The sequence below is a fragment of the Jaculus jaculus genome, chromosome 1, assembly GCF_020740685.1.
Source record: "Jaculus jaculus isolate mJacJac1 chromosome 1, mJacJac1.mat.Y.cur, whole genome shotgun sequence".
Classification (NCBI taxonomy): domain Eukaryota; kingdom Metazoa; phylum Chordata; class Mammalia; order Rodentia; family Dipodidae; genus Jaculus; species Jaculus jaculus.
The window spans coordinates 299,330,304-299,354,523 of NC_059102.1; the positions used below are offsets into that span (position 1 = coordinate 299,330,304).

General features: G+C 37.7%; 1 protein-coding gene and 1 pseudogene across 5 annotated transcripts in view; both read right to left on the reverse strand.

Moving 5' to 3' along the window:
- Window positions 1-24,220, reverse strand: part of Rasal2 (RAS protein activator like 2) — a 328,009-nt gene that overhangs the window by 57,653 nt on the left and 246,136 nt on the right. For all 5 annotated transcript variants that reach the window (XM_004658760.2, XM_004658759.2, XM_045142447.1 and 2 more), the window contains one exon: window positions 8,102-8,211. In XM_004658760.2, the coding sequence (XP_004658817.1) occupies window positions 8,102-8,211 (110 nt within the window). The remainder of the gene's footprint in view (window positions 1-8,101; window positions 8,212-24,220) is intronic.
- Window positions 23,554-23,992, reverse strand: LOC105944018 (annotated as a pseudogene).

Below are 24,220 nucleotides of genomic sequence, written 5' to 3' on the forward strand. Positions count from 1 at the left end.
GGCCACCCTGCAAATACATGGTGAATTTCAGGTCAGCCTAGGCTAGAAATTTTTTTTTTAAATCTCCTAACTAAAATAGTTCAGGTTGATATAAATTCACTGCTGAATTTTACAAGACCTTAAAAGAACAAAAATATGTCTCAAATTATTCTACAAAATAGAATAAGGAAAGCTGGGTATGGTGGTACACATCTCTAATTCTAGCACTCAGGAGGCAGAGGTAGGAAGATCACCGTGAGTTCGAGGGCACCCTGAGATTATATAGTGAATTCCAGGTTAGCCTGAGTTAGAGCAAGACCCTACCTCCAACAAAGAAACAAACAAAAAACAGAACAAGGAGGATTGCTATTAAACTCTTTTCATAAAGCAAATGTTATTCCAATACTAAACTCAAATAAAATCACAACAGAAATAATTATAAATCATCCTTTTTAATGAACACAGAAGAAAAAAAATTCCCAATAAAATCTTGCAAACTGAATTCAAGAACATATCACACAAGTTCATTCACCATGATCAAGTTACCTTCACTCCAGGGATATGGGAATTAATAAACATATACAAATCAAAAAATGTTACACATCATATAAAAGGGTTCAGGGACAGAAATCACATGATCACCTCAACAGATGCAAAAAAGGCTTTTCACAAAAATTTAACAACTTTTCCTGATAAAGTCCTAATGAGACTAGGAATAGCCTCAGTATAAATGAAAGGCTAAACAGGACAAACTTCTTCTACTTAATATAATGTTGTTATAAAACTAAGAGGAGTTTCTCTGAAATCTGGAATGAGACAAGGGGGCCTGTTCGCACTGTTCTTGCTTAGTATAGTACTTGAAATCTTAGCCAGAGCAGTAAGACAGAGAAACAAATAAAAGGGAAGAAGTAAGATCCTATTAAATTAGTAGACAGTGCATATACCAGTAGCAAACATGCTGAGAAAGAATAAGGGAAACAAACCCATTTATAATTGCCAAACCATACCAAAACCAAAACTAAAAACAAAGCAAAAAAGAGAAAAACTGAAACCTTGGTTAAACTTAACTGAGGAAGTGAAATGCTTCTACAATGAGAACTTTACAACACTGAAGCAAATAACTAAGACACTACAAGATAAAAGACTTACCAATATTCTTGGCTATCTTACCAAGATTGTCTACAAAAGCAATGCACAGACTCAATGTAATTCCCATCAAAACTTAATGTTTGCCCAGCTGGCTTACATTGATCTAATTTTTAAAAATAATTTTGGTTTATTTTTATTTATTTATTTATTTATTTGGTTTATTTTTATTTATTCGAGAGTGACAGAGAGAAAAAGGAGGAGGGGGAGAAGGGAGGAAGGGAGGGAAGGAGGGAGGGAAGGAGGGAAAGAGAGAGAGAAAGACAAAGAGAATGGGTGCACCAGGGCCTCCAGCTACTACAAATGAACTCCAGACGCATGTGACCCTTGTACATCTGGCTTATGTGGTCCTGGGGAATAAAGCCTCGAACTTGGGTCCTTAGGCTTCACAGGCAAGTTCCTAACCACTAAGCAATCTCCCCAGACATCATCATCATCATTATTATTACTATTATTATTATTTTGTTTTTACTATGTATCCATTCCTTAGTTATGGAGTGGGAATGTTTATTTACTTTGTGCCGATATGTGTTGCAAGTATGTGTTTTAGACCGCTTCTTGTTGCTAGGATAAATATTGAACCAGACACAGTTTTGAAGGGATGGGTTTTATTTCATGCTTACAGCTCCAGGGAAAGTTCCATTAATGGTGGAAGAAGCTGGCTCCCTTTCACAGATCCAAGCAGAGAGAGAAACCACCAACAGCCAGCAAATACCAAAAGCAGCAAACATAAACTGGCAGCAAGAAGGACCCCTAGAGCTTAGATGTCTTTGCATACCTTTAGGCTGTAATTTAGATCTGCCCCAGTGACATACCCTCCTGGTAGGGGCTGAAGGTAGAAACTTGATTTTAATAAAATATCTGAGTCAAACTAACTGTTCTATTCCTGGCCTTCATAGACTTATAACCATCTCACATTGCAAACTGAATTCAGTTCAAATTCAAAGGTTCCCATAAGCTTTATCAGCTTTTAAGACTGTTCTTAAGTCCCAAGTCTCAGATTCAAGACTGTCACTTAACTGTGAGTCCTGTAAAATCAAAACAAGTTACATACTTCCAACATACAGTGTATAGTGGCACAGTGTAAACATTTCCATTGTAAAACGGCAGAACAAGAAGAGATTAGACCAATGTGAAATCAGTAACCATTAGATAAACATCAAAAATCTGTAGTTCATATCCAATATCCATAACTAGTCACAATAGTCTCTGGATTTTTAATTTCCATCTGTCTAGCTGGGCTGAGTAGCCAGGGAAAAACATCTATCCTTAGCCAATAGTACTCCATGGTAGCCTTTGCACAGTTCTGCTGTATCTAAAGTATCTTTTGGGTCTCCGTTGTAAGCCACAGTTCATCTTACAATGACCTCACTGACCTCCAGTACAGAGACACTGCCATGTTTCACATGCTGCTGTGTCTCAGTAGTGACTCTTGGAGCTGTGTGCACTTCATGACCCACTTCCATGCATTTTCATGATTTCAAAACCAATACTAAATGTGTAGTAACATAGCCATATGTTAATCCAGGGAAGAAACATGACCTTGAAGGGCATATTTTCTTCCAGTCATCTCCTTTCAAGAGTTTGCATTTCTACCATTCAGTCTTTTCTGGGTAGAATTTACCTCAGGCATCTTTTCCACTGTTTCAATGGAAAGTAATTGGACCTTCTTTAATTTTGGTAACCTGGTTGACAATAGCAGCTTCAGGGACCTCAAACCTGTCTCTGTGACAGTAATTTTAAACTTTGAATTTTCCAACCTTAAGTCATACATCTTTCAGTTCTATATTTTGTGCCAGGCATATCAGTCCATTTTTTTTTTTTTTTAAATTCAGGGGTGGAGAGATGGTTTAGCTGTTAGGGCACTTTTCCTCTGTAGCCTAAGGACCCAGGATTGATCCCAAGTACCCACAATAAGATGCACAGTGTGGCACATGCATCTGGAGTTTGTTTGCAGTGGTTGGAGGCCCTAGAATGCCCATTCTCTCTCTGTAACTATCTGTGACCCACCCCCAACTCTCAAATAAATAAATAAAAATAAATTCAACCTTGATCAAACTCTGGATAGCAGAGCATAGCCAGCCCTTATGCCAGTAGTCCAGTTCCACAAAAGTTCTCTGTGGTCTTTCTTTCCTTTTTGAAAGCTCATAAGCAAATCCTCCAAGTACACACTCCTCTTTGTATTTAGCATTTTTCTAAATCTCACCAGAATAGCCCATAAAATTTGGCTTACCACACTGTGAGCCTCCTGCAGTCACAAGTATCAAGTCCATGCATATTCCTCCAGCACATAAATTCCAAAAGACCAAAATCTACATGGTCAGATTAATCATGCAATAACACCCCACTTTTCTGTGTTTTCTACCAAATCCTGTTAGAGACAGCTTCAAATTGCTGGGACAAATACCCACCAGACACAGTTTTGGGAGTAATAAATTTTAGTTCCAACTTACAGATCCAGGGAAAGTTCCATTAATGGTAGAAGAAACTGGTTTCCTTTCACAGATCCAGGCAGAGAGAAACTACCACCAGAAAGCAAACACCAAAAAGCAGCAAGCATGAACTGGCAGCAAGAAGGAGCCCCCAGAGCTCAGACTTTGCTACTTATTTTTGGGCTGGAATTCAGATACATACCAGTGATCCCCACATCCCCGTAGCAGGAGTCTGCCTGCTAGGGGGTGAAGCAAACTTAATTTTAATAAAACACCCAAGTCTAGGGCGGATATACATTCAAAGTACCACAGTATGTAACTTGTATTTTGATTTTGCAGGTCTCAGTAGTTAAGAGACTGCCTTGAATCTCACATGAGACTTTGAATTTATTTAATTGTGTTGGGATTGGTAAAGACTATGGAGACTTTTAAAGTAGGACTGAGTGTATTTTGCATTGTGAGAAGGCCAAGAGTCCATGGGGCCAGGGGAAGAATGTAGTTGAATGTACAATGTTCCCAAAACCTCAAGTGCTTGTGATTAAGCTTCCAACTTAGTCCCTCAACTGGTGAGCCACTGGGTAGCAGAGCTGTAATGGAGGAAGTATGTCAATGAGTGTGGGCTTTGGGATTTTATACTTTCTCCCTGCTTGTTAGTGCTAGCTAGAACACTCACTCTTGCTGATTCCTCTCTGCTGATGTGACACCTGACTGTCTGCATATGCCATGTTTTCCCTGCCATGATGAAGCTTCCCCTCAGAACAGTAAGCCAGAAATAAACTCTTTCTATAAGTCACTTCTGGTTGGGTGTTTTTCCCTAGCAACTAGAAGGTAACTACTATAAAAGATAACTTACAAAATTAGAAAAAGTACTTGCAAACTATCCATGGTAGTTTGAATGGATGCCCCCAAATATAGTCAGGATTTTTATTAAAGCTTGCAATTTAAATCTGCAGCCACCTGTGTGGAGGAGCTGTCACTGAGTTGATCTTAGGGTCCAGCCCTAAAATATGGTGGTGGATTTGGAATTCCAGTTTAAAGATATGCAAAGTGTCCAAGTTCTACCTGGAATTCCTAAGTATGCTGTGTGGTGTGGCTTTTTGGGTTTTTGTATCTTCTTTTCTCTCTGCCTGGGCCTATGAAAGTGGGCCAGCTTCTTCTGCCGTTATGGAACTTTCCCTGGATCTGTAAGCTTTAATAAATACACCTTATTCCATAACTATGCCTGGTCTGGAAGTTCATCTCAGTGACCTGAAGCTGTCTGCTGTACTATCTAATTGGGGTTGATATCCAGAATATACAAAGATCTCCAAAACATCAATAGCAGAAAATTTGATTAAAATGGGCAGTAGATCAAGTAGACATTTCTAAAAAGCTGATATATTATGCCTAATAGGTAAATGATAAAAATACTCTCAACATTACTGGTGATTAATGAAATTAAATGACAGGAGACATCATTTCATATCAGTCAGGATGGCCACTATCAAAAAAACCCAAGATAAATGCTGGATGAAATAGGAACAAAAAAGAACTCCTACACACTATCAAAGGGGAGAGTATGTAAATCACTATAGCCATTGTGGAAAATTGAAGTAGTTCCTTGAGAAATTACAAGTAGAGCTTTATGGTTAGAGAATCTACTTTTTTTATTTTTGGACAGATGGCAGTGAATACTAGGACAAAAAAGGCAGCCAAATGCTTGGCATGAGTCATCTCTTATCATATCTGCCAGGGCCCAGGAGACATTACAGAGAAAGTAGGAATTTAAACATGAATGCTGCTCTCACTGCTAGCCTGACAACCTGCTCCAGGGGAGATGGTGATAGACACTAAGGATACTCAAAACTCATCAAAGCATAAATTCAGAAGATGCAAAGAGATTAACAGTAAATAAGACTTATAACACATCTACCAATGCTCAGGGAACATTGCTGAAGAGGCAGCAGAAAGACTGTAAAAGACTGACTTATGCATTTATGACTCCACAGTGATTACCAATAAAGCCACTGTGGAGGGCCCTCCGTGGCATGGGGGCAGGGGAGAAGGGACATAGAAGTGTAACCCAATGGGAATATGACCAACACACAATATGTTCATAGAGTAAAATTTGTAATTCATTAAAAAATTAGAGCCATCATATGACCCCAAAATTTTATCCCAAGAGAACAGAGTGAAATCCAAGGGAAATGATGTTAATAAGACGTTAATAAAATGATGTTATAAGAAGGCTCTTGACTCCCATGTTTATAGCAACATTATTCACAATAGGTAAGAAATGTAAACAACCATGAGTTCATTAACTAATGAACAGAAAATACAATGTACTCATATATTATATATGCCATATCCACCACAAAAATGAATGGAATCCTGTCATTTTCAGCAACATGGAGAGAGCTAGAGATTATTTTTGTCAGGTAAAATAAGCCAGGCATGAAAACCCAAGTAGTACATGATCTCACTCATAGGAGGAATCTAAGAGAGTTGATCTCATAGAAAAGCTAAGAGCATTTGCCTGCAAAGCCAAAGGACCCTGGTTTGATTTCCCAGGACCTACATTAGTCAGATGCACAAGGGGGTGCATGTGTCTGGAGTTCATCTGCAGTGGCTGGAGGCCCTGGCACACCTATTCTCTCTTCCTTTCTCTGTCAAATAAATAAATAAAAATAAAAATAAAACTATTTTTAAAAAGTTAAGAGTAGAATGGTAGCACTAGAAGATGTGGAGAAAGGGGTTGGGGAAGAGACAGGTAAATGTTGATTGATATGTGCTGAGTTACACTGAGTTGGAACAGAGGTCTAAGTGTGCTATGATACACAGTAGGGTGACTACAGATAGCAGTAGTATAATATGTAATTTAAAAGGCTTGAAAAGATTTTGAAAAAGGTTTTGCATAAAGAAATAATAAATGTTTAACATGATTTTAAAATTATACAATGTGTATATAGAGTGAAACATCACATGGTAGTCCTTAAAAAGGGAAAAAAAAACCAAACAGGTTTTATGTACCAGTTAAAAAGAACTTTAATTCAAACAAGGGAAATTTTTAACAAATCCATAAAGTTACTTATATTTGTTAAGAAGGTGACTGAAAATTGTGTCACTGGAGAAAAAAAATTGAACATTCCAAGTCTCCAAGTACAAATAAGAGTAACAGATATGAGGGCTGGAGAGATGGCTTAGCAGTTAAGCACTTGCCTGTGAAGCCTAAGGACCCTGGTTCGAGGACCCACATTAGCCAGATGCACAAGGTGGCGCATGTGTCTGGAGTTTGTTTGCAGTGGCTGGAAGCAACTGGCACGTCCATTCTCTCTCTCTCTCTCTCTTTCTCTGTCTGTCTCTCTATCTATCTATCTGTTTCTGTCTTTCTCTGTCACTCTCAAATAAATAAATAAATAAACAAACAAAATAAAATAAAAAAAAGAGTAACAGATATGAAAGGCAGATGGGTTTAAATTCAAGCTCTCTTACTAGTGTGTGGCCCTGGTCACATTGCTCAACTATAAAATGAGGGTTATAATAGTACGTAGGGGGCTGGAGAGATGGCTTAGTGGTTAAGAAGCATGCCTGTGAAATCTAAGGGCCCAGGTTCGATTCTCCAAATCCCATGTAAGTCAGATGCACATGGTGGCGCATGCATCTGGAGTTCTTTTGCAGTGGCTGGGGGCCCTAGTATGCCCATTCCAATTCTCTCTCTCTGTCCCTCTCTCTCACTTTCTGTCTCTAATAAGTTATTAAAAATAAAAATAAATTTAAAAAATAGTATGTAGGGCTGTATTACATGAGAGAATATATCTCAAATATCTGTGCACTGTGAACACTCAGTAAATGCTGGTCTACTACTTTTAAAGTTCAGGACATTTTGTAGTACAACATAGTAAAAATTGGTCTTAGCACATATGCAGTGATTCCAAAAGGTTTATTTAAGCTAGCAACTCTAATTGAACTCTATGCTTTCTTTCCACAAACCATGACTGATTCTGTATATGGTATACAGAAAACAATATAGTAGTGAAGAGCAAGGACAGCCAAATTGCCCAACTTTAAAGGTCACCTCTTTTCTTTTTCTTTTCTTCTTCTTCTTCTTTTTTTTTTTTTTTTTTTGCTATTTACAAGCTGTTATGATGTTAGGTAAGACTACTTAATCTCTCTGTGCCTTCAGTTTTTAATCAATAAAATACAAATAATGACATCTATCAGACAGGCTTAAGTACGATAATGTATATAAAACATCCAGTACAACATTCAAAATTTTTGAAGCCATCACTGTTACTCCTCTGAGTAACAATGTAATTTACCTCTGACCTCTAGAACTTGACTTACAGAAACAGAATATCTGATTCTAACATTGCTTAAGTATCTCCACACTCTGTGAGTCTTTCTTATGCTGGTTGGACACTGAGCCAACATGTGTACTTTGCTTCATCATAAGCATAACAAAAATGTAAATGTATGATTGTCATTGATGACAAATTAGAGAAGGCTACAGTGCTTAATCAAAATACCCTGTAGCACTGCTATCTTTGAAGCAAGTCATTTCCTACCTGTCATCAGCATTTCGAAGGGATGGAAGACGAAAGCTCGTGTTTCTGTCAAGCTTCGACTGGCTTTTGGTTCTCTTGATAGAACCTTTCAGGCGCTTGCTGAAGAATCCCTAGAATGAAAAGGCAGAGGTGGTGGGAGACAGAACTACTAGGGAACCTTTGCATTCTGTTCTCAATTTGCAAAAAGTGTTCAGATTTTATAAGGCATGGCTGAAACAATCCACCCTTCAATTATAAAGTTTTATTAATAATAGCTATTATTTGGCAATGAGAATTGAAATAATAATTGTTGATAGCACCAATTTTTTTCCTAGCTTTTATACTAGTTGAAGAAAAACTTCTAACTTTACTAATAGATTTTTTAAAAACAGTAATAAAACATAGACAAACACAGGGCTTTCTCTGAAGCCAGCTGCAGAAATTTCAGTAGAAATTAAACTCAATGCTAACCTAAAGAAAAGTTGGCAAAGAGAACAGCATGCATAAAGACCTGAGATGAGAAAGTATTCTTGGTGTATTTGTAGGAACTAACAGATACGGATACTGCTGGTAAGAACTAAGGAAGCTTTATCCTAACATCTCCAAAAGAAAAGGGTGGGCAAAGAACTAAGTAGTACAAGGAAGTGTGTTGGTGGTCTCAAAAGTGTTAAACTCTGGTCTATATCACTTTGGACATAGTATGTGTACTTGGGGAGATAGTTCAGTGACAAGTGCCTCCCTAACATATGCAAGGTATCGCTTTAATTCCCAGTACTGTAAAAGAAAATTTAAATGTAGAGAAATATTATAAAATGAAACACACGTCATTTATTGGGATGTTAAAGAACAAAGTACTCTACACTTTTAGCTCTTGCAGGTCTCTTGCTACCTCTACCAAAGAGGAGTTCCTTGAACATATTGCTACCTTAAGCACCTGGCAAATAATGGGAACACAGTAAAGGTTTGTTGTCTAAATACAAGAATGAATGATAATGGTCACTAAAGTCCATTTACAATACAATTTTTAGTAGATGAATGACATAATAGAAAAGTAATTCATATAAAAAGTTGTAATTTGAAGAATTCATATTCCTTAGTTGCTGGCTGATGTTTTGTGTGCATGCATTTAGTTTTTGCAGTTTTTGATACATTCTAGATATAGTTGAATACATAATTCACATACACTTTTTACCTTTCTGGAGGCTCTCTTTATTCTGATGATCCTTTTCTTTGTTATGAAGTATTCTTTAATTTTACGTAATCTTATTTGCTAACTCTTGGGAGAATTCCCTATGCGATTAGAATTCTTTATAGAAAATTACTGTCTTTGTCTACATTTTGAAGAGTTTTGATTATGTTTTCCTATGGCAGTTTTAGGGATTTAGGTCTTATACTAAGGTCTTTAGGCCATTTTGAATGGATTTTTGTGCAGAGTGAGAGAAGAGGCTATCTTTTCTCCAATGTATGTTGCTGACATCTTTGTCAAAAATTAGGTAGCCGAGCTGGGCGTGGTGGCACATGCCTTTAATCCCAGCACTTGGGAGGCAGAGATAGGAGGATCACTGTGAGTTTGAGGCCACCCTGAGACTACATAGTATATTCCAGGTCAGCCTGGGTTTATTTCTGGATCTTCTGTAGCCTGTTGGTTTACACGTCTCTTTTTGTGCCAGTACCATGTTGTTTGTATTAACAAAGGCTCCTTAGTATAATTTGATATCAGGTACTGGAAGACCTATATTATTTCTTGTTTTTTAAAAATTTTTTTGTTTATTTTTTTATTTTTTTTGGAGATAAAGGATTTTTCTTTTTTTTAAATTTAATTTTTATTAACATTTTCCATGATTATAAAATATTTTTATTTATTTATTTGAGAGTGACAGAGAAGGAGAGAGAAAGAGGCAGGGAGAGAGCGAGAGTGAGAGAGAAAGAGGGGGGAGGGGGGAGAGAGGGAGGGAGGGAGGGAGGGAGGGAAGGAGGGAGGGAGGGAGAAAATGGATGCGCCAGGGCTTCCAACCACTGCAAACAAACTCCAGGCGCATGCGCCCCCTTGTGCATCTAGCTAATGTGGGTCCTGGGGCTTCACAGGCAAGCGCTTAATCACTAAGCCATCTCTCCAGCCCAGTATTTCTCTTTTTGATTCTCCTGCCTCCACCTCTTCAGCAATTTGCTATAAGTGGGTGCCATTACAACAGGGATAACATTGCTCTTTCTTCTAAGGAATGCTCTGGCTGGTTAAGACCCAGGCCAAGGACCTGACAAAATGTAAGAGTTGACTGAGAATGTTCTAGTAGGTTTACTTATCTATTACTATTAATTTTACCTTTTTATGGCATTTGACTATATTTTATACTTTAATATATATTTAATAAAATAAATTTTATGTCTATTTGTTGTATAGGACTGTACTAGAAGTGATAAATATTGTCTTGTAATTTACCATAGGATGTATGTATGTATGTATGTATGTATGTATGCATGTATGTGTACTTATTAGTAGACTGGACACTGTTGAGGAAAGAATCTCTGAGTACAAAGATATATATCAGAAATGTCTAAAACTGAAAGCAGAACAAAGACTGACCAAAACACAACAGAGTATCAAAGGACTGTGGCAAAAGCATATGCATAATGGGAATATACAGAAGGAGAAAGCAGCAGAAGAAAATCTCAATGACTGGTATTTTCTTAAATTAATGTCAGATGAGAAACCAAGACCCACAGGGAACATCAAGAAGCATAAATAACAAAAATAAAATAAAAAACAATAGCAGCAACTACACTTAGACATACTTCAAGCCATAGGAAACCAAAGATAAAAAAAAAAAAAAAATCCTGAGAGATGCCAAAGGGGGAAATTATTTAAAGTACACAGGAACAATGATAAAGAGTTACTTATGTTCAAAGTACATTACTTGCATGAAAATGGCCTTATGTAACTCAGTATAGTAAAATAAACAAATCTTAAAAAAAGAATTATATTGGATTTCTTGGACACTGAGATAAGAATGGAGTAAAATATTCAAACAGATGAGTAAAAAACAAAACAAAACAAAACAAACAAACAAAAACCACAGCCAGGAGAGGTTTAAGAGAGAAGGAAAGTGATACGGATAAGAAACTTAGAACTACATAAAGAAGAACAGTGAAGAATATAGGTAATGGCAAGACAAAACCTTTTACTTTTCTTATTTTGTTTTCTTTTGAACTGTTAGGATCAAACCGAGGCCTTTGCACATGTTAAACAAATGATCTACCACTGAGCTACATTATCAGTCCTTATGGTTGTTAAAGACAGAATTTTGCTAGGCAGCACAGGCTAGGCTTGAGTTCATTATGTATCCCAGGCTAGCCTCACAGTCCTTCTTCCTCAAACTCCTAATTATTGGGATTACAATCCTCAGCCACTGTTGCCAGAGATCAATCTTAATTAAAATTTTTTTTTTTACTTATTTGAGAGAAAGAGAGAGAGAAAGAGGCAGAGAGAGAGAATGGGCACACCAGGGCCTCTAGCCACTGAAAACAAGCTTTAGACACATGCACCACCTTGTGCATCTGGCTTTGCTTGGGCACTGGAGAAATGAGCCTGGGTCCTTTGGCTTTGCTGGCAAGCAGTGCCTTAACCATTGAGCCATCTATCCAGCTCATTAATTAATTTTAAAGATAACAATTTGTTCAAAGTAATAACATCAACACTATTGTAACCTTTATAAATGTTGATGTGTCATATGTATGCATACATAAGTAAAATGAAAAGCAGAAATTGTACTAGGAATAGGAGAAAAAGTTTAGGATTAATTTTTATTATAATATACTCAGACAACCTGGAAAGAGGTAGTGGTACTTGAAAGTGAACTCACATTATTTGTGGCTGAGTATTTAAAAAAAGCAGAAGAACTCATAGTCTATGAAAGGCAAAAAAATGAAATGAAATAAAATGACCAATTAAAAGCATAAAGGCCTAAAAGGGGTGGCAGACAAATATGAGAACATAGAATAAGGTCAATAGGTTGAAAACAGTAACACCTATGATAGACAGTAATCTGTCTCAACAATCACTTTACTATTAATGGTGCAAATTTACTCACTAGAAGGTATTGCAAGAGTAGATCAAGATAAAAGAACCACTCATATGCTACTCAGAAGAAGTCCACATTAAACATAAAGATACCTACTGATCCAGTCAATCAATCAAAATGGGGATACTATGTTAATTTCTGACTGAACAAATGTCAAAGCAAAGATAGTTACCAAGAATTAAGAAGGTAATTACATAATTATACAAAGGTCAATTTCTGAAAAAAGACAACTATTCTTAGAGTGCATGTGCCTCAAAACAAGAGCATCAAGGACCCAACAAAAGTGCTAGGAGAAATAGATGAATGTATTACAGTTGGAAACTTTAACCACTCTATCAGAAATGGTCAGATCAACAGACAGGAAATCAGAGATCACAGCTGAAATCAGTATCACAATCAATCAGCTGGATATAACTGACATCTAAAGAATACTTAATTTCTGTAACAGAAGAATACACATTTTTCTCAAGGTCTATGGAACGTTTGTGAATGGAAAAACATCGGGGCCATTAAACACTATTGTAAAAAAAAATTAAGAGAATACAAGTGATGTAACATATATTTTTCCAACAACAACAAAAACCTTCACAGCTAAGTTTGTGGAATGTAATGAAAACTACTATACTTAGAGGGGTATTTATAACATTGAATATACATATTTTAAAAAGATATCTACAGCTAATAATGTAACTTTCCACCTAGGATGCTAGGAAAAGAATAGCAGGTTAAATACAAAGTAAGCACAAGCAAAAAACAGGTTACAGGTAAAATCAATGAAATTGAATATAAGAAATCAATGGAGAAAAATCACTGAACTTCAAAACTGGTTCACTGAAATAATACCATTAACAATTCTATATCTAGTCTAAGAACAAAAGAGTTTACAGATAACAGATAATTATAGTATTAGACATGAAGGAGTATTAGAATTGTACATTACTATAGATTCTGTAGACATTAAGATGATAATGAAGGACTACTATGAATAATTCTGTGATCCAAAGACTCGTAGTCTAGATCAAATTCCTTCAAAGGCACAATCTGCTATACTCAAGAAGAAACAACCCACATGAATAGACATATATCTAATAAAGAAATTAAAGCTGGGTATCCTGGTTTGCAGGAGAAAGACTGCTTGAACCAGGAGATAGAACCTAGCCTTGAGCAACGCATCAAGATCTCACCTCAAAAGAAAGAAAAGTAATTGAATCAATATTAATAATCTTTGAAAAATAGAAAGTAGCAGGAATATGTAGACTAACTGGTAAGTTCTGCCAAAACTGAAGGAAGAAATTAAACCAATTCTCTACCATTTCTTTTAAAAGACTAAAATAGAATACTTTCTCACTTAAGTTTTTGGAAACATCACAGTGGAAGAAAGGTACAAAGGTGTCCCACATATTCCCTGACTCCACACATGCACAGCCACTTCTATTACCAACATCCCCTTCCCAAGAGGGACAACTGTTAGAACCAATATATATGAATTTCCATTGACATCACTAACACTCATAGTTCATAACAGAGTTCACTAGTGGCATTGTGCATTTTATGGTTTTGGACATATGTAGGATGATATTATATTCATAGTTAAAGTATCATTCAGGGCTGGAGAGATGGCTTAGTGGTTAAGCACTTGCCTGTGAAGCCTAATGACCCCGGTTCGAGGCTCAACTCCCCAGGACCCACGTTAGCCAGATGCACAAGAGGGCACATGTGTCTGGAATTCGTTTGCAGTGGCTGGAGGTCCTGGCGCGCCCATTCTCTCTCCTTCTCTCTATCTGCCTCTTTCTCTGTCTGTCGCTCTCAAATAAATAAATGTAAAAAAAAAAAAGTATCATTCAGAGTATATTTACTGTCCTAAAAATCCTCTGTACTTCACCTAGTCAGCTGATACCAACCCTGGCCTAAATTTCTTGCATTGCCTGTTTTTATTGACTCTACAGTTTTACTTTCTCCAGAATGCTATACAGTAGGAATCATAATGTGCAAATGTTTCAGACTGACCTTTTTCATTTACCAATACACATTTACTTTTCTTTTAGCTCTGTTCTAGTTCAATTTTTTCCAGTCTCTTTTCTCTTGTTTATTTAAGTTTGCATATATATATGTGTGTGCTATGTGTGTTGGTATTTATGTGCTGGTGCACATGTGTGTGCACACATGTAGAGGTCAGAGATTGATATCAGGTGTCTTTCTTAGTAGCTCTCCATCTTATTTTTTGAGAAAGGGTCTCACAGTGAATCCAGAGCTCAAGGATTCTTCTTTTTTTTTTTTTTTTTTTTGGTTTTTTGGTTTTTCAAGGTAGGGTCTCACTCTGGCTCAGGCTGACCTGAAATTCACTCTGTAGTCTCAGGGTGGCCTCGAACTCTCGGCAATCCTACCTCTGCCTCCTGAGTGCTGGGATTAAAGGCGTGTGCCACCATGCCCGGCTTCAAGGATTCTTCTAGTGAGACAACTAACCCCAAGGGTCTTACCTCTACTCCCCCAGCACTGGGACTGCACGCATGTAGCACAGCACCTAGCTTTTATGTGGGTGCTGGGGATAGAATTCAGGACCTTTATGCTTGTGTGGCAAGAACTTTACCAACTGAGTAATCTCTTTAACCCCTCTTATTCACTTTTAGCAGTTTCCACTGACATATCTTCAAGCTCAAAGATTCTTTCCTCAGCTATGTCTGCTCTAATAATATGCTCATAAAAGGTACTCTAAACTTGTTACAGTGTTTTTAGTTGTTAGCAGTTTTGGTTAACTTTCTAGAATTTTCACCTCTCTTCTTATATTGCCCAACTGTTCTTGTATGCTGTGTACTTAATCCATGAATCTTCAGTACCAAAATTGTTTTAAATTCTTGATTGATAATTCTGTCTGAATCTGGTTGTTATTACTGTCTTTTTGAACTATGATAGCTAGATATAATGTACTAGGCGAAAAGAACTGTGGAGGATAGTCCTTTTGGCACTGTGGTGGTATCGTGGAAGGAAAGAAACATTCTGTAGCCTTATGATTAGGTCTCAGTCTTTTCGTGAACTAATGCCTCTGGACTGCAAAATCACAAATGTTTCTTCGTGTATACTTTCTCTACTTGCCTAGCTTAGGTGACAGAATGGCAACAGAGAGCAAAGTTGAGTATTTCCTCCTACCCCAGGACATTTGGGTTCTGGTTAAAAAGTTTCTTCTGGGCTAGAGAGATTGTTGAGTGGATAAAACTGCTTGCACTTACAGATGAGGCCCTTACAGGGTTTGATTTCCTAGCACCCATGTAAAAAGCAAGGTTTGACTATGCACATCTTTAATTCCAGTTCTGGGTGCAGGACTGGAGATGTGCTGAGACTCACTGGTTTGTCAGTCTGACTAAAATATCAGCTCCAGGTTCAGGAAGACTCTGTCTTAAGGAAATACGCAAATGAGCGAGAGAGGAGGGCATCTAATCCCATCTCCTGGCCTCTGCATGCACAGACATGCTTGGCAAAATAATCTTGAAAACAAAGTGTGAGTATGACCTAAGGACAAACCTTGTTAAGAATAACATACTCTCACATATAAAAATGGTGTTCTCTCTTCTCAGCTAGATGAGGAAGGGATTTTATTTTATTTTTTCTGATATTCACTGTAAGAACCAGTTAGGAAGTTCCAGAGAGTCAGACTTGAGTGTCTCACATCACTCTATTACTAGGTTTCCTTAGAGTTTTTAATATTTCAGACTTCTCCACACCCTGTCTGCAACAATTTTTCAATTAAGTTATGATTTCTCTACCTGGAAAGAAGTCTTGCCCTTACGGCTGGTGTAGCAGACAGATTTGGGTTTGCTGAGATAAACCAGGCACAGTTATGGAGGAAGGGATTAATTGAAGCTTACAAATCCAAGAGAAGTTCCATAATGGCAGAAGAAGTTGGCCTGTTTTCACAGGACCAAACACACAGAGAGAAGCACAAGTCTCAAAGTCAAAAGCCACATAGCAGAGCATACTTTAGGAATTCCAGCTAGGCACACTTGCATATATTTAGATTGAAATCTGAAACCCACCACCACACTTTAAGATCCACCCAGTGACACCTCCACCAGCCAGGTGGCTACAGATGCAAACTATAAACTAATAAAACACTGAATATGTTGGGGGCCACCTATTCAAACTACCACAGCTGGATAGATGGGTTGGCAGTTAGACATGCTTGCTTTAACTTCCTTGCTAAAGCCTGCCGGCCTGGGTTAGAGTCACTAGCACCAACATAAAGTTAGATGCACAAAGTGCATCAGGGATTTATTTGCAGTGGCCAGGGGCCCTGGTGTGCCCATTCTCTGTCTCTGCTTGCAAATAAATTTAAAATATTTTTAACTAGAAGTCCTGCTCTTAAACTTCTGAGAAATGGGATAATGTTACATCTATCTTACACAGTAGATATTTTTCATTTTCCCATTCCTAATATTCAGATGTATGAATGAGGTAGAAACTAGTTTTTCTTTCCTAGCTCAGTCTGTCTGTCTACAATTACTCCATAAAATTATGGCTCACAGTAAAGTATATCATTTAAAATCAGACTGTTCTTGTGCTTTAACCAATCATTTTTCTTTACTCTTTAAGGATGTTAGCTTCTAACTTGGAACTCCTTTTATTTTTCCTTTTCCTTTTTTAAGGTAGGGTCTCACTCTAGGTAAGGCTGACTTGTAATTCACTATGTAGTCTCAAGGTGGCCTTAAACTCACGGTGATCCTCCTACCTCTGCCTCCTGAGTGCTGGGATTAAAGGCATGCACCACCATGCCTGGCTCCTTCACTCTTTTTTTTTTTTTAAATGGGAAAAAAGGGTTTAATATGGCTTACAGACTTGAGGGGAAGCTTCATGATGGCAGGGATAAACGATGGAATGAGCAAGGGTGGAGATCCCCTCCTGACCAACATCAGATGGACAACAGCAACAGAAGAATGTACCAAACATTGGCAAGAGGAAACTGGCTATAATACCCATACCCCCTGCCACCCACAATACACTGCCTCCAGGAGGTTTTAATTTTCAAACTGCCATCATCTGGGGACCTAGCATTCAGAACACCTAAGTTTATGGGGACACCAGAATCAACTACCACATTCTGTCCCTGGTCCCCACAAACTGATAATGATCCATGATGTAAAATGCAATGCATTCATCCAGGTTTAAAAGTCCCCATAGTTTTTATCAATCCTAATGACTTTCGAACATACCCACAGTCCAAAGTCTTTGAAATGAGCTGTAATACCAAAAGAAAAAGAAAAGAGAAAGAAAAAACCCGTAAGGGTACAAAATAAACATTCATGCTGCAAAAGCTGGCCTTGGACACCAAAAAGAAATAGTCAACCAATACAAGATTTAAACAGGGCAAACATCAAACTTTGTAGCTCCAAGTCCAGTAACTCTAGTCAGTGACAAGTCTCCAAGTCAATTCTAATAAGTGATGAATCTTTGGGAATTCCAATTCTACCTCTCCAGCTAGGATATTCACAGTCCCGGAAAACTTCATCCGGTGCCGGCAGCTCTCCTTGGCAGCCATAGTCCTCGCATCTCCACTATGTCTCCACTGCAACCCACAGTTCATCCTAATAGCTCTACAGGGTCTCCACACAAGTAATCCAACAAGCCTGCTTCACACTGCTCATAGCCATTTCCAAAGTACAAAATGGTGTTGCAAATTCAATGGCCCTCTCTTTCCTGCATTTCTTATACTCCATAATACCACGTGGGTTGCCAATCTGTTAATCTGGGTGGTGGGGGGGGAAGCAGACTATGAAGAACAGGACACCCATTTAGCATTCAGGTCCCTTCAAAAGAGTCTGCATTCTTCCTGTTGTCTCAATGCAGGTCAGCTGGCCCAATCTCAATGGTTGGAATCCTTCAAACAATTGCAGCTGAACAGGAAGTTTAGGGCCAAAGAATTTATTTCATTCTGTGCCATATCCCTCTGTTCACACCAATCCATTTCTACACAATGCAACCCTGTGCAAGCTCTTAGGACACAGGTATAACAGCAAGCCTCTCACAGAAACTGCTTCTAGTCCAGTCCAGGAAAAGCTCTTTCTCAACCTCATAAGCCAAACCTCACAGTCCATACTTCTTACTGCATGCACCCCCATGTCTTTCAACTCTGACCAGAATAGTCCATCAAGCTGTACGTACAGCACTGCACAGCATCTCCTAGGCCAAGATTTCAAATCCTTCCACATTCCTCAAAAGGCTAAAAGCCACACAGTCAGGTTTCGACCAACAATTATCCCATTTCTTTGTACCAATTTTACTGTTGCAGTCAGGTTTGCATTGCTGGTAGAAAACAGTGGATCAAGAGCAACTTATGGGGAAAAAGGGTTTATTTTGGCTTATAGACTCAAGGAAAAGCTCCATGATGGCAGGGGAAAACGATGGCATGAGCAAAGGGTGGACATCAACTCCTGCAAACATCAGATGGACAACAGCAACAGGAGAGTGTGCCTGTCTCTTCACTCTTGATCCATGTTATGAAATGTGCATGTAGTGATCAGTTTAGTAAACATAGCTTCACAATTCTTTGACTCAAATAACCATTATCCTTTCTTCCAGTTACCCATTCTTACAGCCACATGTATTCACACATCTACTTGAGACACTTTAAACAGCAATACTCTTGTGACTTTATTCCTAATAATGTCTCTCACAGAGCTTTTTCTCACTGCATGTACTCTTCAACCTTAGAAATATCAGTCTCTTGACTATCCTATTTGTTCCCTGTCCATTTTTGTCCTTTGTGTTCTCTTTTCCTTTTCTATTTGATCTGGATTTTGTGGTCAACCAGCTGAAGCTATTCAATAACCAATAACCTCTGTTGTCTTAATGACTGACTATCTAAAACTGAAATTGGGTCAAAATTTAATCTTTCTTGATCCCATGACTACACTGTTCAGGAAAAACAAGTAGTTGGACAGACTGATGCTACCAAGAACTCACAGCCTCTTCACTTGTTTTTTCTTCTCTTTCCTGGACTAACCATAAACTGAGCTTTTCAGCAACATTATATCTTTCTGGGGAACCTCTGAGAACAAGCTATGTTTTTGTCTACTGACCACTTCTATGTAATTCCTTATGTAGAGGTCACCATATTTGGTATCATGCAATCCTGCTGTGACTGAATAGGAGTGGGTAAGTGACCTGAATATACCTGAAAACATGCAGGGGAGGTCCTGGAAGAGTTCTGCCTATGGGTGATGGTATCATCTGGCAATTGCTCATTATTCCAGTTTGATTTCTGTTTCTTGCTTCATTATTTATATTCCAGCAACTTTAAAAGCATTTAATTCTCCATTTAATGATGCATTTCATCTACTGCTCATAGTCCCTCCTTTGTTCATGGCTAAGTAATCCTTACAGATTCAGTTTAGGTCTGAGTTCTTTAGGCTTTTCCCCTCCTGTTCCAACCCTGCGTTAAGGTAGATGTGCATTGTTGGGAATCAAACTCAGAGCCTCATGTACGCCACAAAAGTTTTTAAAATCCTGTATGTGTGTGTGGGGGGGGGGACTCCTAGAAAATGAGTGCCTGTAAATACTAACTGAATATGAATCTAGGCTGGTAGCCTGCTGAATTGCATGTAAAATCACCAACTGTTTTCCCTCCTGGATGCCAGGACACCAAAGGAAGGAAATAAACCTTGAAATAAGTTCCACCATCACAGAGATTTGTGGTTGTTCTGTTAAGTGATGTTTCTGGTGGTGCCCTAGTGATACTTGGTACTTTATAAATGTTCACTAAACAGTTGTTGACTAAGTGAATGTACTGAAGATTTTATCTTATCAGGACTGGCTGGGTGTTTTCCAATATGTAAAACCATTTAATCTATTTTATACAGTAACTTGTGTTAGTAAACAGTTAATAGACACTGAGTTAAGGTTTAAACTCAGTATATTGCAAATATTTTAAATATTTCTTTCATATGTGTATTTACTGGTTATCTGTAATTTGTCTGATACTAAAGGCAATTGATACATCAGTGAAAAAACCAAAACTTTTCCCTTCATTAAGCTTGCATACCAGTATAAAGAGAAAGACTAGATAAGAAAAGAATAAAGGGGCTGGGGAGATGGCTCAGTGGTAAAGGTACTTGGCAGCAAAACCTAATGATCTGGGGTCAATTCCCCAGCACCCACATAAAGCAAGATGCACAAAGTGGCGCATGCATCTAGAGTTTGTTTGTGGTGGCTGGAGGTCCTGGAATGTCCATTCTCTCTGTGTGTCTCTATTCTGTATCTCTCTCTCTCTCTCTCTCTCTGCTTGCAAATAAATAAACAAATAACAGAATAAATAAGAGCCACGCAAAGGGGGCTAGAGATATTAAGTGGTCAGTGTAGGATTTATATTATTTTTAAGGAAGAGTTAGGAAGTCAGGGGTGGAGAATGTGATGGGAGGGAGGTAAGGGATAATAATGTGCAGATCTTATAGATCATTCTAAGGACCTTACCTTTTACTCTGAAAAGAGGAAGCCATGTCCAAGGAAATAAAAAATAACAGGAATGACAATTTAAAGAACTATGAATAAAGAATTATCTGCTTTTCTAAGCCAGGCGTGGTGGCACATGCCTTTAATCCCAGAACTCAGGAGGTAGAAGGATTGTCGTGAGTTCAAGGCCACCCTGAGAATACAGAGTGAATTCCAGGTCAGCCTGAGCTAATGTGAGACCCTACTTAGAAAAAACAAAACAAACAAAAAAAAAGAATTATGTCTTTTTCTAAGAATATTTGTTTGTAACCTATGAAGATAGATATATGTACTGACAGCATTAAATTTGAAGCAAAAAATGCAATGTATAGTTATTTTCTTTGTGTATAGTAGATCACACACATGTCTATGTTGTATTCAGTATACAAAGAACGTGTATTATGACTTTTCTAAAGGGCAAAAATCTTTCACCAGGCAATCTAACTTCTGAAGTAATTTCTTTCTCTCTCTCTCTCTCTCTCTTTTTTTTCCAAGGTAGAGTCTTGCTGTAGCCCAGAATAAACTTGAATTTACAGGAATCCTCCTACTTCTGCCTCCCAAGTGCTGGGATTAAAGGTGTGAGCCACCACACCCAGTTGAGCTCTTGTTTCTTAACCACTTCGTGATACTAAATTCTCCACAATCTAATTCCTCTTCAAATGTTCTGGGCACCATAACTTTTGGCTCCCCGAGTTTTATATTTAATTTCTATATACACTTTAAGAGAATTACATATCACAAGGAGATAGAAATGTAATATAATTCAAAATATAAAGCAAAGAGAAAACAAGCAGAAAAATCTCCTAATGTGACAATTTGACTTTCAAGAATGTTACTAAGGTTCCTATCTATACAATTAAACTAAAAAAAAAAAACTTACTGAAATTACTTGTACATATTCCTTATCCTGTGCTCGCTGAATATTAAAAAAAAATCATGTCATATATAAGATTACAGATGCCAACAGGAAAATGTTTCCCTCTCATAGTTATGACATACATATCATAGATGAACAGTATAAATGATGCTTCTATAAGTTTCCAACAAAAATCTATCAGCATAAATGGACACAAAGAAAGACTACAAATATATTGATTTTTATCCTCCTGATGCCAACATAATCTGACAGTTTTCTGATAAAACGATTCCTACATTACTCAATTTAAGCAGAATTATAGCAGGGTATTACTGCACCCAATTCTTAAGAATAGTAAAATACTTATTATTTATAAATACATATGGGCTGGAGAGATGGCTTAACGGTTAAGGCACTTGCCTGCGAAGCCTACGGACCCAGGCTTGATTCTCCACGTCCCACGTAAGCCAGATGCACAAGGTGGCACATACGCCTGGAGTTCAGTGGCTAGCGTCCCTGGCACACCTATTCTCTCTCCCTCCCTCCCTCTCTATGTCTCTATTAAATCAATAAAAATAAATATTAAAAACACATACTATTGTAGCAATTGATAGCATTAAAATGACTTACTTTAATTAGTTGGTGCTCACTATTTTTCTTAAAAAAATAAGGCTTAAAATTAGCAATTGTAAGTGGAGTAAGAGCCAAACACTGCCTTTTTCTGAGGCTTGGAAAGTGTAAAGATAATGTTATTTACCATCTGCATATTAGAGCAACCCTGGGAGACTAAACTTGGCTATCTGGGTATGACTGGTAGTTGAAATAAAACTGCTGCTATGTAAACACTTTCAGAAGCCTCAGTGGAGGTAACAGGAGACAGACTAGCTGGTGTCCTGGCACTGCTGCTGTTCCCTTAAGACAGGGAACATGTCATCACTTTGCATGCAAAAATATAATATAGGGGGAAAAAATGACCCTCTTATAATTCTGCTTGATACTTCCTCACATCTATGACCACATGATCAAGGACAATATTACATCAATCCCAACAAATGATTAGGAACTTTTAATAACATTACCTTAAAATGTTACATGACTCAGTTAAAAAAAAAAACACAGAATGCTACCTTGTCAACTAGAAATAACTCAGGGGAGAATTGTTTTCATTTTTTCTTTTCAAGCTATAGTTTAATACATTAATTTATACTTCTATATATTTATCCTAGATGGTAATTATATCTAAATTCTTCCCTTACATGCTCAGTGTATCTTAGGAACATGCTAGATGTTTAATATATGGTGACTAAAAGATTCACGTAAAAGATTAGTAAGGAAAAAAGGAAAGGGTAACTGAAATTGTTCAACTGAACTCTCTAGTTTGTCTTTACAACTAGAGTACAGACAAGATGGAGACTCAAGGCAAGAAGAATAATAGCTAATAGCTGCAAAGTGTTTTATAGTTAAAAATAGTTTCAATATGAACTTGCCCCACAATTTAGCATCAAATAAAAAGGTTCAATCAAATTATAATTATATAAATTAAATTCTTAAATTATAAACATTATTTATTTCTGTTCCTTTCATTCATTGTGTTGTCCAGGAAACAGTCTTGCATAAGTATCTGGAAGAATGTAGTACCACACACTTGGGTTAAGGGCAAAGTATCACAGGAAAAGCTGACCAGCCACCCAGAGTTCTCAGCTCTCAGGATCTTGTTTCTTGATTTATAGTAATTTCTGAAAATTAGAAATATCATCTTCAAAAATAATAAAGAGTGTTATAAAAAAATAATCACTTTATTCAGTATCAGAGTTCTAGAAGTAGAGTATGTTTTCTTTAAGAAATAAAAACCTAAGAAGAAAATACCACTTAACAGCACTAGCACATCAGAATAGGTCAGCAGAAAAAAAAAATACTATCAAGAACTTGTGAAACTCTAGTTTGAGTTTTAATGTGCTTCCTAGGTCTTCACTCAATGATTCTTCTACTGCATTTTTCATTCTTCCATTTACTCAAAGGATTGGTTCAGCCTTTATCAATAGGGCCACTGGCTTTCTCACAAAAGGCTAACCACTCAGATAGCCTGGTAATTTCATTCTCATAGATACTCTAGCCATTAAGAAACTTAACAGGACACAGATAAATCCAATGAAGAGAAGAAATCTATTGAGTTTTTGAATATTTGCTGCATTGGTCAGTCCAGGATTATGAAACCTAAACCTCTCATTGTAAAGAGGAAGCTAGATAGGAGTCCTTCCATAATATTCTGTCCATTTACTCTGTATGCCAAGAAGCTACTGGCCTCTGATGTCCATGCTCATCAGTCACTGAGCCAACAATTGAAGTTTCCACAATAATGCTTCTTCCTTCGATGTTAAGGAAGAGAGCACCACCAGAGTGTACAGTGACAGTCATGGCCAAGGCCATGTGCACCCAGGGCAGCTTCTTCAGCTTCAGGTTGGACCATCTAAGCACTAAGAACAGGGCTTGTTACAAAGACTCCATACTGGCTGCGGCTGGGGTAGCGGTCCAGTCACAAGCCCCACAAACCACAGGGAAACAGGCCCCCTCTCTAGAATTGTTTCTCTAGCTTGAGTTGACAAATCAGAACTTTTGGGCCTAGGACATAGTGACTTTATTTCTTTGTTGTTATTTCGTTTATTTATTTTTCCTGGCTTAGAGTCAAACCCAAGGCCTGCACATTCTATATAAGTGTTCTACCACTCAGCTACA